At 44.6% G+C, this 12,356-nt stretch overlaps 1 protein-coding gene across 5 annotated transcripts in view; it reads left to right on the top strand.

Annotated features, from left to right (window-relative positions):
• LPA (lipoprotein(a)) overlaps positions 1-12,356 on the top strand; it is a 176,197-nt gene that overhangs the window by 31,704 nt on the left and 132,137 nt on the right. For all 5 annotated transcript variants that reach the window (XM_063813639.1, XM_054686968.2, XM_054686969.2 and 2 more), the window contains 5 exons: positions 300-459; positions 4,466-4,647; positions 5,853-6,012; positions 10,012-10,193; positions 11,399-11,558. In XM_063813639.1, the coding sequence (XP_063669709.1) occupies positions 300-459; positions 4,466-4,647; positions 5,853-6,012; positions 10,012-10,193; positions 11,399-11,558 (844 nt within the window). The remainder of the gene's footprint in view (positions 1-299; positions 460-4,465; positions 4,648-5,852; positions 6,013-10,011; positions 10,194-11,398; positions 11,559-12,356) is intronic.

Below are 12,356 nucleotides of genomic sequence, written 5' to 3'. Positions count from 1 at the left end.
GTTTCCTAGAAAGGTGCTACCTCGTGAGCTCACTTTCCAATGAGGAATCTGATCTGTTGTGTTTCTCTAAGGTGTCAGGTGAAATATTTCCAAGAACTTACTACAGTTCTAGAATGGTAGGAATCTGTTGCTTTGGTGTTTGTTTGTTGGTTGGTTTTCTCACATCCATCTGCCTATGGATAAGGAAAAGAGAGCGGTCGTCATTGTCATAGACTCCTTTCTGGTTGTGTCACAAATGGCTTCACATGTTTCTCTATGCTCAGAGATACTCAGCTTGATTTCTTGTGTTTTCATTTCAGCACCGACTGAGCAAAGGCCTGGGGTGCAGGAGTGCTACCACGGTAATGGACACAGTTATCGAGGCACATACTCCACCACTGTCACAGGAAGAACCTGCCAAGCTTGGTCATCTAGGACACCACACTCGCATCGTCGGACCCCAGAATACTACCCAAATGCGTATGTCTTTGTTCTTTACCATAAGAGAAGAAAGGGCCAACTGAAGTTTCTGTTAGAAGAGATGTGTTTCAAGCTGAGTTCTCCGAACTCAACTTGTGACAGATGCAGATGGCGTAGCAAAATGTCTCAGGATGATTGCCTTGGAGCTAAGGGTCTGAGAGAAGAGAAATGTCAAGCTGCCTCTCCTTCCTCCTAGTTTTCTTGCGCAGAAGGGAAATCTGGAGGTGAGGAGATCACCTTATGAAGAAAGTCAGAATGACAAACGACCAAACACTTAGATTACCCTTCCACAACACCAACTAAACGTCAATGAAGACTTTCCAGTTGGAATTCCGTTATTCTGACTTCCACTTCCTGAAGGGAAGCTTGCGTTTGCCTTTTCTGTCTGGGTTCATGAGGAAAGAATAGGTGCTTATTTATGGACAGGTGAATTGATCTGTTTCTATATCTACGTATATTCCAATTGTTAGAAAAACACTCGTTCCTAAGTACCAGTGGCCTGAAGGGATACAGGTTCCCAGCAAGAGAAGACCCAAGGAAGGAAGGCAGATGAGAGTCAGCACAGAGAGGGATGCTGAAAAGTAAAAGGGATGGGTAGATGGAGAGAAGCCCGGGTCTGACCACCCAATGGCCAATATTTTGGCCACAAGCGACTACCAGAGACATGGAAAAATGGTTTCTACATGTGGGACAACAGATGGTAGAGGACCTAGAGAATTGAGAGAGGGGCAATGATGAGCTCCACTCCGTAGGTGCCTTGGCTTTCTTCCTGCATACCCGTCCTGCACTGAATAGCAAGGAGATGGAGCCCAAGCAGACTGTAGCCATCTTGCTGAATGGAGGAGAGGGATTGGAGTTTGGGATGACTGTGGTAGCTGAAATTTTCTAGGTCTGCTACAAATAAGAACTGGTTTGTGGAGGAAAAGAGCTCTACAAATACGCATAGAAGTCTCCTCCAGTCGTTGGCCTGACATGACGCTGCCTGTGCACAGAAAACGGTTCCACGAGAAAGTGTGGCAAAGAACATTTACTGAGAAACAGCAACTGCAAGAGCACAGGAAGCTCAATAAAGAAGAGAGAGATCACATAGCACTCTGGGATACTGGAGTTCTTCCCAGCTAGACCAGAGAGTCCTCACGGAACACATTGCCAATTCAGCGGAGACCCCAGAACAGCCGTAATTTAAAAGTACAATTAGTATATTACTAGAATCAAGTCAGCTGCAGACAACCCCTTGCACAGCTGAAAAGCAAGTGTCCCAGCATCAAATCGGTTTCCAATCAATGAACTGCCTGTGAGAGGAAATCTCAACTCTCTTTAGAAGTAAACAACAAAGTCAATGGCCTCAGCTATGCGGTATCCCCAGAGTGAGTCCTAAATTTAAAATTTGACTACATGTAGAAAAGCGTTTCGTGTGACCCATGACCAGGAAATAAATCGGGTAGTAAAAACAGGCTCAGAAATGACAGAAATGATTAGAATTGCATGAAAATTTGACATATCAGTATGATAACTGATTTCCAATATTTAAAAAAAACAACATGCAAGAAAGCAGATATCATATCGAGAGAAATTAACAGTACAGAATAGCCAAATCAAATTAAAGAGGTAGTATGAAAAAAGTGCGTCTTAATGGAAAAAATTACTGTATGGCCGCCTGATCAATTTAGACGTTTCAGAGGAAAACATTACCCAAAACACAATTCTACAGAACGTACAGAATGAGCTACACACACACACACACACACACACACACACACATTGAAAACACACCCATACTCACACACACACGCAGAAACTCACAAGTTCTTACACACACACACACACGCGCACCCGTGAAGAAATAGTGAAATACAAAATTAAGCGAGCCTCCCAGACATGTAGGAAAACATGAAATGATTTCCTGCATGTGGGAAGCAAGTCACAGTAAAGAGCAAGGGAGTTTGGAATAGAAACAAATACCAGAATCAACGATGGCTGATAACTTTTCAATTACGAAGAACATGAAAAAAAATCACAGAATCGTGAAACTCAAGTGATCATATAGGGAATTTCGAAAAAAAAAAACAACAACAACCTGTAGGATGTACTTTTGTACATCAGAGTTCGAAGGTAACAAGGCAAAGATATAATAAGAAGAAACGTGTCATGAGAAACTGGAGGAAAAAGAGCTGTGTCTTCCTAGAAGTACAGTGACACAAGTTACCAATGTGTTCACCTCAGAAACACTGGAAGCCGGATACCAGGGAATATTGTTAAAATGATAATCAGGAACAAAAAGAGATCAACCGGGAATGCTGAATCCAGCAATAAAATGCCTTGAAGATCATCCATGTTGGATAAATGCATATTGTGCACTGCCCCAAACAAAGAAACCGGAAAGTGTAAGAATTGGAAATCAGCAGGCTTATGTAACAGGAGAGGTGACCCGAAGGAATTAGGTAGAAGAAGAATTGAACAAGAAAGGAACTTTCTGCAGCCCACGTAATGAAGATTCCAGCAATTGGCAAATGTAGATAGATGTAAATGCAAAATATTTTCTTGATCAAATTTCCATATCTTTGTAAATGAGAGTTGACTACTTGAAACAAAATGATAGCAAGATATTTAACTTCAGCATATGTAGAGGTAACAATTTGAAATGGTAGCATAAATCATGTAGGGGTTAATTCCAAGTGTACCGTTGTAAGTTTCTTACCTCATGCACGATGGTGTGTCATATTAATAAAAGGGTACTGTGTGGGTTCAAAGGGATATTGCAAATTCTAGAGCAATCACAAAGGTTTGAACTGTGAGGTTTTTGGTATAATAAGAATAGTCCATGCATTCAAAAGAGGGAAGCCAAGGAAGAACTAGAAGTCTTTCAAGAGCTCAGGCTCTTATACATCCAGTTGCTCATTGAACCAGCTTCCTGGAATGGAGGGTCTGGGGTTGAGACTAGGCCACAAGTCTAGAGTCTCTAGAGAGACAGTGTTGGAACCCCATGGCCCATAATACATTTCCCATTTTCTCAGGAAGCCACAGGTCATGAAATTGAGGATACTGAGAGGTTGGAGCAACGTTCTTGGGAGGCATAAGGAAGAGCGAATGCTTCCAGATCCCCGCAGCCCAAACTACTCGCCTGCTTTGCCCCCTAATGCATTTTTCTCTGCTGCTCCGTAGCTGTCCGACCTCTTCAGATCTCTTAGTCCACCCTGCCGTCTTCCTTTATGCCATGGGTCCCACTGTTCTTTCAACTCATCCCCCTTTCCCTCAGTCCCGGAGTAGCTGCGGCCAGCAGAGGGTAGACTGAGAGCAGGAGAGAAGGACCTGCCTAGGAACCCATTCTAGAGATACTGCATCCTGCCTGGGAGCAAGTTTTCCAGGGCAGCTTTGAGAAGTCTTGGAGAAACAAACCTACTAAACCTGACAGACAGTAATACTATTGGCACAGTGCTTTTCTATGGGAAAGGTAGAGCCTTTTCACTACGTGTTGAGTACATAGAGTGTGAGGGTTGACCTGGAACGGTTATCCTCCTGGATGACGTGTTTTTTCTGCAGAGCTACATGTTCGTTGTAACTCCCACATTAGAATATGAAGTCCTACCGAGAGAGATACGGAGACTAGACAGATACAGATGCATTTGTATGTGAATACACAGTTCCACAATACAGACGTCCAAACCCATACCAGTTATTCCAGAGAGATGGATTGAGCGGAAGGCAGAAGGAGAATACTCGGATCGTTTTTTGGCCACGTGTATGTGTTATCTCAGTGTTTCTAAGAAGCGTTTGCTACTTTAGATTTTTTATTTTAAAAAATAGTAATAATCTATTAAGTATGAGAAATGTGCAGAGAGGATTAGTGATTGAGAGCCATTTTTGCTGGTGGCAATCATATGGTACTTTTAATGGGAATATTAGAAAGGCACCGGTAATGAGCTTGTTGCAGCACAAAGGAGAGGGTGTGGGGTGCCCCTGCATGTTGTCCCACCTCTTGTGACGTGTATCGTTTTGGAATTTCCAGTGGCTTGATCATGAACTACTGCAGGAATCCAGATCCTGTGGCAGCCCCTTATTGTTATACGACGGATCCCAGTGTCAGGTGGGAGTACTGCAACCTGACACAATGCTCAGAGGCAGAAGGGACTGCCGTCGCGCCTCCGACTGTTACCCCGGTTCCAAGCCTAGAGGCTCCTTCCGAACAAGGTAAGGAGTCTGTGGCCAGACATCTACGCGCTTCGATGCTGGGAGGAAAAGCCATGGAAATTCCCACTGATGCAGCCGCCTTCAATGGTAAACGGATGCTCGAGTGTTGACTGAGTTCTACCATGTAGGAGGAAGCCTCCGTGCACTCTCTGGGGGAGCCAGCGAGTGATTTCTGGTGCAACGTGGGTGGGCTTTGTCTTTAGGATGGGCACAAACCCTCCAGGGTGATCGACTTCAAAATTCACCTTGTTGTAAAACGGGCTATCTCAGTGTCCCAGCCAAAATTTTTATTGTAACATGCTGTCAGGTGTGTCACTCTTTCCAAGCCAGTAAGCTTTTCCGGGGATTTCTTCAAGTAGCCAGCATTCAGAGCAATCTTCAGCATCGCAGATTCTGAGAAATGTGGCTCTGGAGCCTGTCACCCTCGAGAAACCTAACAGGGCTGCATTGATTCCATATGGCCCTGGGTCTATGGAGCAGTACATGAGCTCCCAATGCTCTAAGGCTCTTCAGCCCTAGGCTTTGAAGGGAGTGATTTCTCAGTGTTCTTAAACCTCTTTCTGATGACACTTGTACCTGGGAGGGGTCTAGAGAGAAAGAGTAGTAGACTTCTACTTTACTGCAATTCAGGATGCAGGGCACGAGAGGATTCCCTCTCTCCTCCAAGGGAAGAAGCTTTTGGCGTGCACACATCCCTGAGAAGCAAAGTGTCTTTGTGTTCAGTCAGATATATAGGACCGTTTTCTGCCCCATGGCCCGGAAGCCAAAGGCCTTGGCTTTCATGATCAACGGTCTAGGGAAACATGCAAAATTTCCATGTCTGTGCCAAACTGTGCCCCCGACAGCCGGTGACCACCTGCAGCCTGCATTGCCAAATGCATGCCGTTCGCATGAAGATTCAGTAGAGTTTCCTAGAAAGGTGCTACCTCGTGAGCTCACTTTCCAATGAGGAATCTGATCTGTTGTGTTTCTCTAAGGTGTCAGGTGAAATATTTCCAAGAACTTACTACAGTTCTAGAATGGTAGGAATCTGTTGCTTTGGTGTTTGTTTGTTGGTTGGTTTTCTCACATCCATCTGCCTATGGATAAGGAAAAGAGAGCGGTCGTCATTGTCATAGACTCCTTTCTGGTTGTGTCACAAATGGCTTCACATGTTTCTCTATGCTCAGAGATACTCAGCTTGATTTCTTGTGTTTTCATTTCAGCACCGACTGAGCAAAGGCCTGGGGTGCAGGAGTGCTACCACGGTAATGGACACAGTTATCGAGGCACATACTCCACCACTGTCACAGGAAGAACCTGCCAAGCTTGGTCATCTAGGACACCACACTCGCATCGTCGGACCCCAGAATACTACCCAAATGCGTATGTCTTTGTTCTTTACCATAAGAGAAGAAAGGGCCAACTGAAGTTTCTGTTAGAAGAGATGTGTTTCAAGCTGAGTTCTCCGAACTCAACTTGTGACAGATGCAGATGGCGTAGCAAAATGTCTCAGGATGATTGCCTTGGAGCTAAGGGTCTGAGAGAAGAGAAATGTCAAGCTGCCTCTCCTTCCTCCTAGTTTTCTTGCGCAGAAGGGAAATCTGGAGGTGAGGAGATCACCTTATGAAGAAAGTCAGAATGACAAACGACCAAACACTTAGATTACCCTTCCACAACACCAACTAAACGTCAATGAAGACTTTCCAGTTGGAATTCCGTTATTCTGACTTCCACTTCCTGAAGGGAAGCTTGCGTTTGCCTTTTCTGTCTGGGTTCATGAGGAAAGAATAGGTGCTTATTTATGGACAGGTGAATTGATCTGTTTCTATATCTACGTATATTCCAATTGTTAGAAAAACACTCGTTCCTAAGTACCAGTGGCCTGAAGGGATACAGGTTCCCAGCAAGAGAAGACCCAAGGAAGGAAGGCAGATGAGAGTCAGCACAGAGAGGGATGCTGAAAAGTAAAAGGGATGGGTAGATGGAGAGAAGCCCGGGTCTGACCACCCAATGGCCAATATTTTGGCCACAAGCGACTACCAGAGACATGGAAAAATGGTTTCTACATGTGGGACAACAGATGGTAGAGGACCTAGAGAATTGAGAGAGGGGCAATGATGAGCTCCACTCCGTAGGTGCCTTGGCTTTCTTCCTGCATACCCGTCCTGCACTGAATAGCAAGGAGATGGAGCCCAAGCAGACTGTAGCCATCTTGCTGAATGGAGGAGAGGGATTGGAGTTTGGGATGACTGTGGTAGCTGAAATTTTCTAGGTCTGCTACAAATAAGAACTGGTTTGTGGAGGAAAAGAGCTCTACAAATACGCATAGAAGTCTCCTCCAGTCGTTGGCCTGACATGACGCTGCCTGTGCACAGAAAACGGTTCCACGAGAAAGTGTGGCAAAGAACATTTACTGAGAAACAGCAACTGCAAGAGCACAGGAAGCTCAATAAAGAAGAGAGAGATCACATAGCACTCTGGGATACTGGAGTTCTTCCCAGCTAGACCAGAGAGTCCTCACGGAACACATTGCCAATTCAGCGGAGACCCCAGAACAGCCGTAATTTAAAAGTACAATTAGTATATTACTAGAATCAAGTCAGCTGCAGACAACCCCTTGCACAGCTGAAAAGCAAGTGTCCCAGCATCAAATCGGTTTCCAATCAATGAACTGCCTGTGAGAGGAAATCTCAACTCTCTTTAGAAGTAAACAACAAAGTCAATGGCCTCAGCTATGCGGTATCCCCAGAGTGAGTCCTAAATTTAAAATTTGACTACATGTAGAAAAGCGTTTCGTGTGACCCATGACCAGGAAATAAATCGGGTAGTAAAAACAGGCTCAGAAATGACAGAAATGATTAGAATTGCATGAAAATTTGACATATCAGTATGATAACTGATTTCCAATATTTAAAAAAAACAACATGCAAGAAAGCAGATATCATATCGAGAGAAATTAACAGTACAGAATAGCCAAATCAAATTAAAGAGGTAGTATGAAAAAAGTGCGTCTTAATGGAAAAAATTACTGTATGGCCGCCTGATCAATTTAGACGTTTCAGAGGAAAACATTACCCAAAACACAATTCTACAGAACGTACAGAATGAGCTACACACACACACACACACACACACATTGAAAACACACCCATACTCACACACACACGCAGAAACTCACAAGTTCTTACACACACACACACACGCGCACCCGTGAAGAAATAGTGAAATACAAAATTAAGCGAGCCTCCCAGACATGTAGGAAAACATGAAATGATTTCCTGCATGTGGGAAGCAAGTCACAGTAAAGAGCAAGGGAGTTTGGAATAGAAACAAATACCAGAATCAACGATGGCTGATAACTTTTCAATTACGAAGAACATGAAAAAAAATCACAGAATCGTGAAACTCAAGTGATCATATAGGGAATTTCGAAAAAAAAAAAACAACAACAACCTGTAGGATGTACTTTTGTACATCAGAGTTCGAAGGTAACAAGGCAAAGATATAATAAGAAGAAACGTGTCATGAGAAACTGGAGGAAAAAGAGCTGTGTCTTCCTAGAAGTACAGTGACACAAGTTACCAATGTGTTCACCTCAGAAACACTGGAAGCCGGATACCAGGGAATATTGTTAAAATGATAATCAGGAACAAAAAGAGATCAACCGGGAATGCTGAATCCAGCAATAAAATGCCTTGAAGATCATCCATGTTGGATAAATGCATATTGTGCACTGCCCCAAACAAAGAAACCGGAAAGTGTAAGAATTGGAAATCAGCAGGCTTATGTAACAGGAGAGGTGACCCGAAGGAATTAGGTAGAAGAAGAATTGAACAAGAAAGGAACTTTCTGCAGCCCACGTAATGAAGAATCCAGCAATTGGCAAATGTAGATAGATGTAAATGCAAAATATTTTCTTGATCAAATTTCCATATCTTTGTAAATGAGAGTTGACTACTTGAAACAAAATGATAGCAAGATATTTAACTTCAGCATATGTAGAGGTAACAATTTGAAATGGTAGCATAAATCATGTAGGGGTTAATTCCAAGTGTACCGTTGTAAGTTTCTTACCTCATGCACGATGGTGTGTCATATTAATAAAAGGGTACTGTGTGGGTTCAAAGGGATATTGCAAATTCTAGAGCAATCACAAAGGTTTGAACTGTGAGGTTTTTGGTATAATAAGAATAGTCCATGCATTCAAAAGAGGGAAGCCAAGGAAGAACTAGAAGTCTTTCAAGAGCTCAGGCTCTTATACATCCAGTTGCTCATTGAACCAGCTTCCTGGAATGGAGGGTCTGGGGTTGAGACTAGGCCACAAGTCTAGAGTCTCTAGAGAGACAGTGTTGGAACCCCATGGCCCATAATACATTTCCCATTTTCTCAGGAAGCCACAGGTCATGAAATTGAGGATACTGAGAGGTTGGAGCAACGTTCTTGGGAGGCATAAGGAAGAGCGAATGCTTCCAGATCCCCGCAGCCCAAACTACTCGCCTGCTTTGCCCCCTAATGCATTTTTCTCTGCTGCTCCGTAGCTGTCCGACCTCTTCAGATCTCTTAGTCCACCCTGCCGTCTTCCTTTATGCCATGGGTCCCACTGTTCTTTCAACTCATCCCCCTTTCCCTCAGTCCCGGAGTAGCTGCGGCCAGCAGAGGGTAGACTGAGAGCAGGAGAGAAGGACCTGCCTAGGAACCCATTCTAGAGATACTGCATCCTGCCTGGGAGCAAGTTTTCCAGGGCAGCTTTGAGAAGTCTTGGAGAAACAAACCTACTAAACCTGACAGACAGTAATACTATTGGCACAGTGCTTTTCTATGGGAAAGGTAGAGCCTTTTCACTACGTGTTGAGTACATAGAGTGTGAGGGTTGACCTGGAACGGTTATCCTCCTGGATGACGTGTTTTTTCTGCAGAGCTACATGTTCGTTGTAACTCCCACATTAGAATATGAAGTCCTACCGAGAGAGATACGGAGACTAGACAGATACAGATGCATTTGTATGTGAATACACAGTTCCACAATACAGACGTCCAAACCCATACCAGTTATTCCAGAGAGATGGATTGAGCGGAAGGCAGAAGGAGAATACTCGGATCGTTTTTTGGCCACGTGTATGTGTTATCTCAGTGTTTCTAAGAAGCGTTTGCTACTTTAGATTTTTTATTTTAAAAAATAGTAATAATCTATTAAGTATGAGAAATGTGCAGAGAGGATTAGTGATTGAGAGCCATTTTTGCTGGTGGCAATCATATGGTACTTTTAATGGGAATATTAGAAAGGCACCGGTAATGAGCTTGTTGCAGCACAAAGGAGAGGGTGTGGGGTGCCCCTGCATGTTGTCCCACCTCTTGTGACGTGTATCGTTTTGGAATTTCCAGTGGCTTGATCATGAACTACTGCAGGAATCCAGATCCTGTGGCAGCCCCTTATTGTTATACGACGGATCCCAGTGTCAGGTGGGAGTACTGCAACCTGACACAATGCTCAGAGGCAGAAGGGACTGCCGTCGCGCCTCCGACTGTTACCCCGGTTCCAAGCCTAGAGGCTCCTTCCGAACAAGGTAAGGAGTCTGTGGCCAGACATCTACGCGCTTCGATGCTGGGAGGAAAAGCCATGGAAATTCCCACTGATGCAGCCGCCTTCAATGGTAAACGGATGCTCGAGTGTTGACTGAGTTCTACCATGTAGGAGGAAGCCTCCGTGCACTCTCTGGGGGAGCCAGCGAGTGATTTCTGGTGCAACGTGGGTGGGCTTTGTCTTTAGGATGGGCACAAACCCTCCAGGGTGATCGACTTCAAAATTCACCTTGTTGTAAAACGGGCTATCTCAGTGTCCCAGCCAAAATTTTTATTGTAACATGCTGTCAGGTGTGTCACTCTTTCCAAGCCAGTAAGCTTTTCCGGGGATTTCTTCAAGTAGCCAGCATTCAGAGCAATCTTCAGCATCGCAGATTCTGAGAAATGTGGCTCTGGAGCCTGTCACCCTCGAGAAACCTAACAGGGCTGCATTGATTCCATATGGCCCTGGGTCTATGGAGCAGTACATGAGCTCCCAATGCTCTAAGGCTCTTCAGCCCTAGGCTTTGAAGGGAGTGATTTCTCAGTGTTCTTAAACCTCTTTCTGATGACACTTGTACCTGGGAGGGGTCTAGAGAGAAAGAGTAGTAGACTTCTACTTTACTGCAATTCAGGATGCAGGGCACGAGAGGATTCCCTCTCTCCTCCAAGGGAAGAAGCTTTTGGCGTGCACACATCCCTGAGAAGCAAAGTGTCTTTGTGTTCAGTCAGATATATAGGACCGTTTTCTGCCCCATGGCCCGGAAGCCAAAGGCCTTGGCTTTCATGATCAACGGTCTAGGGAAACATGCAAAATTTCCATGTCTGTGCCAAACTGTGCCCCCGACAGCCGGTGACCACCTGCAGCCCGCATTGCCAAATGCATGCCGTTCGCATGAAGATTCAGTAGAGTTTCCTAGAAAGGTGCTACCTCGTGAGCTCACTTTCCAATGAGGAATCTGATCTGTTGTGTTTCTCTAAGGTGTCAGGTGAAATATTTCCAAGAACTTACTACAGTTCTAGAATGGTAGGAATCTGTTGCTTTGGTGTTTGTTTGTTGGTTGGTTTTCTCACATCCATCTGCCTATGGATAAGGAAAAGAGAGCGGTCGTCATTGTCATAGACTCCTTTCTGGTTGTGTCACAAATGGCTTCACATGTTTCTCTATGCTCAGAGATACTCAGCTTGATTTCTTGTGTTTTCATTTCAGCACCGACTGAGCAAAGGCCTGGGGTGCAGGAGTGCTACCACGGTAATGGACACAGTTATCGAGGCACATACTCCACCACTGTCACAGGAAGAACCTGCCAAGCTTGGTCATCTAGGACACCACACTCGCATCGTCGGACCCCAGAATACTACCCAAATGCGTATGTCTTTGTTCTTTACCATAAGAGAAGAAAGGGCCAACTGAAGTTTCTGTTAGAAGAGATGTGTTTCAAGCTGAGTTCTCCGAACTCAACTTGTGACAGATGCAGATGGCGTAGCAAAATGTCTCAGGATGATTGCCTTGGAGCTAAGGGTCTGAGAGAAGAGAAATGTCAAGCTGCCTCTCCTTCCTCCTAGTTTTCTTGCGCAGAAGGGAAATCTGGAGGTGAGGAGATCACCTTATGAAGAAAGTCAGAATGACAAACGACCAAACACTTAGATTACCCTTCCACAACACCAACTAAACGTCAATGAAGACTTTCCAGTTGGAATTCCGTTATTCTGACTTCCACTTCCTGAAGGGAAGCTTGCGTTTGCCTTTTCTGTCTGGGTTCATGAGGAAAGAATAGGTGCTTATTTATGGACAGGTGAATTGATCTGTTTCTATATCTACGTATATTCCAATTGTTAGAAAAACACTCGTTCCTAAGTACCAGTGGCCTGAAGGGATACAGGTTCCCAGCAAGAGAAGACCCAAGGAAGGAAGGCAGATGAGAGTCAGCACAGAGAGGGATGCTGAAAAGTAAAAGGGATGGGTAGATGGAGAGAAGCCCGGGTCTGACCACCCAATGGCCAATATTTTGGCCACAAGCGACTACCAGAGACATGGAAAAATGGTTTCTACATGTGGGACAACAGATGGTAGAGGACCTAGAGAATTGAGAGAGGGGCAATGATGAGCTCCACTCCGTAGGTGCCTTGGCTTTCTTCCTGCATACCCGTCCTGCACTGAATAGCAA

Source organism: Pan troglodytes, chromosome 5 (assembly GCF_028858775.2).
Source record: "Pan troglodytes isolate AG18354 chromosome 5, NHGRI_mPanTro3-v2.0_pri, whole genome shotgun sequence".
Classification (NCBI taxonomy): Eukaryota; Metazoa; Chordata; class Mammalia; order Primates; family Hominidae; genus Pan; species Pan troglodytes.
This window is presented reverse-complemented; position numbering and strand designations above follow the sequence as displayed.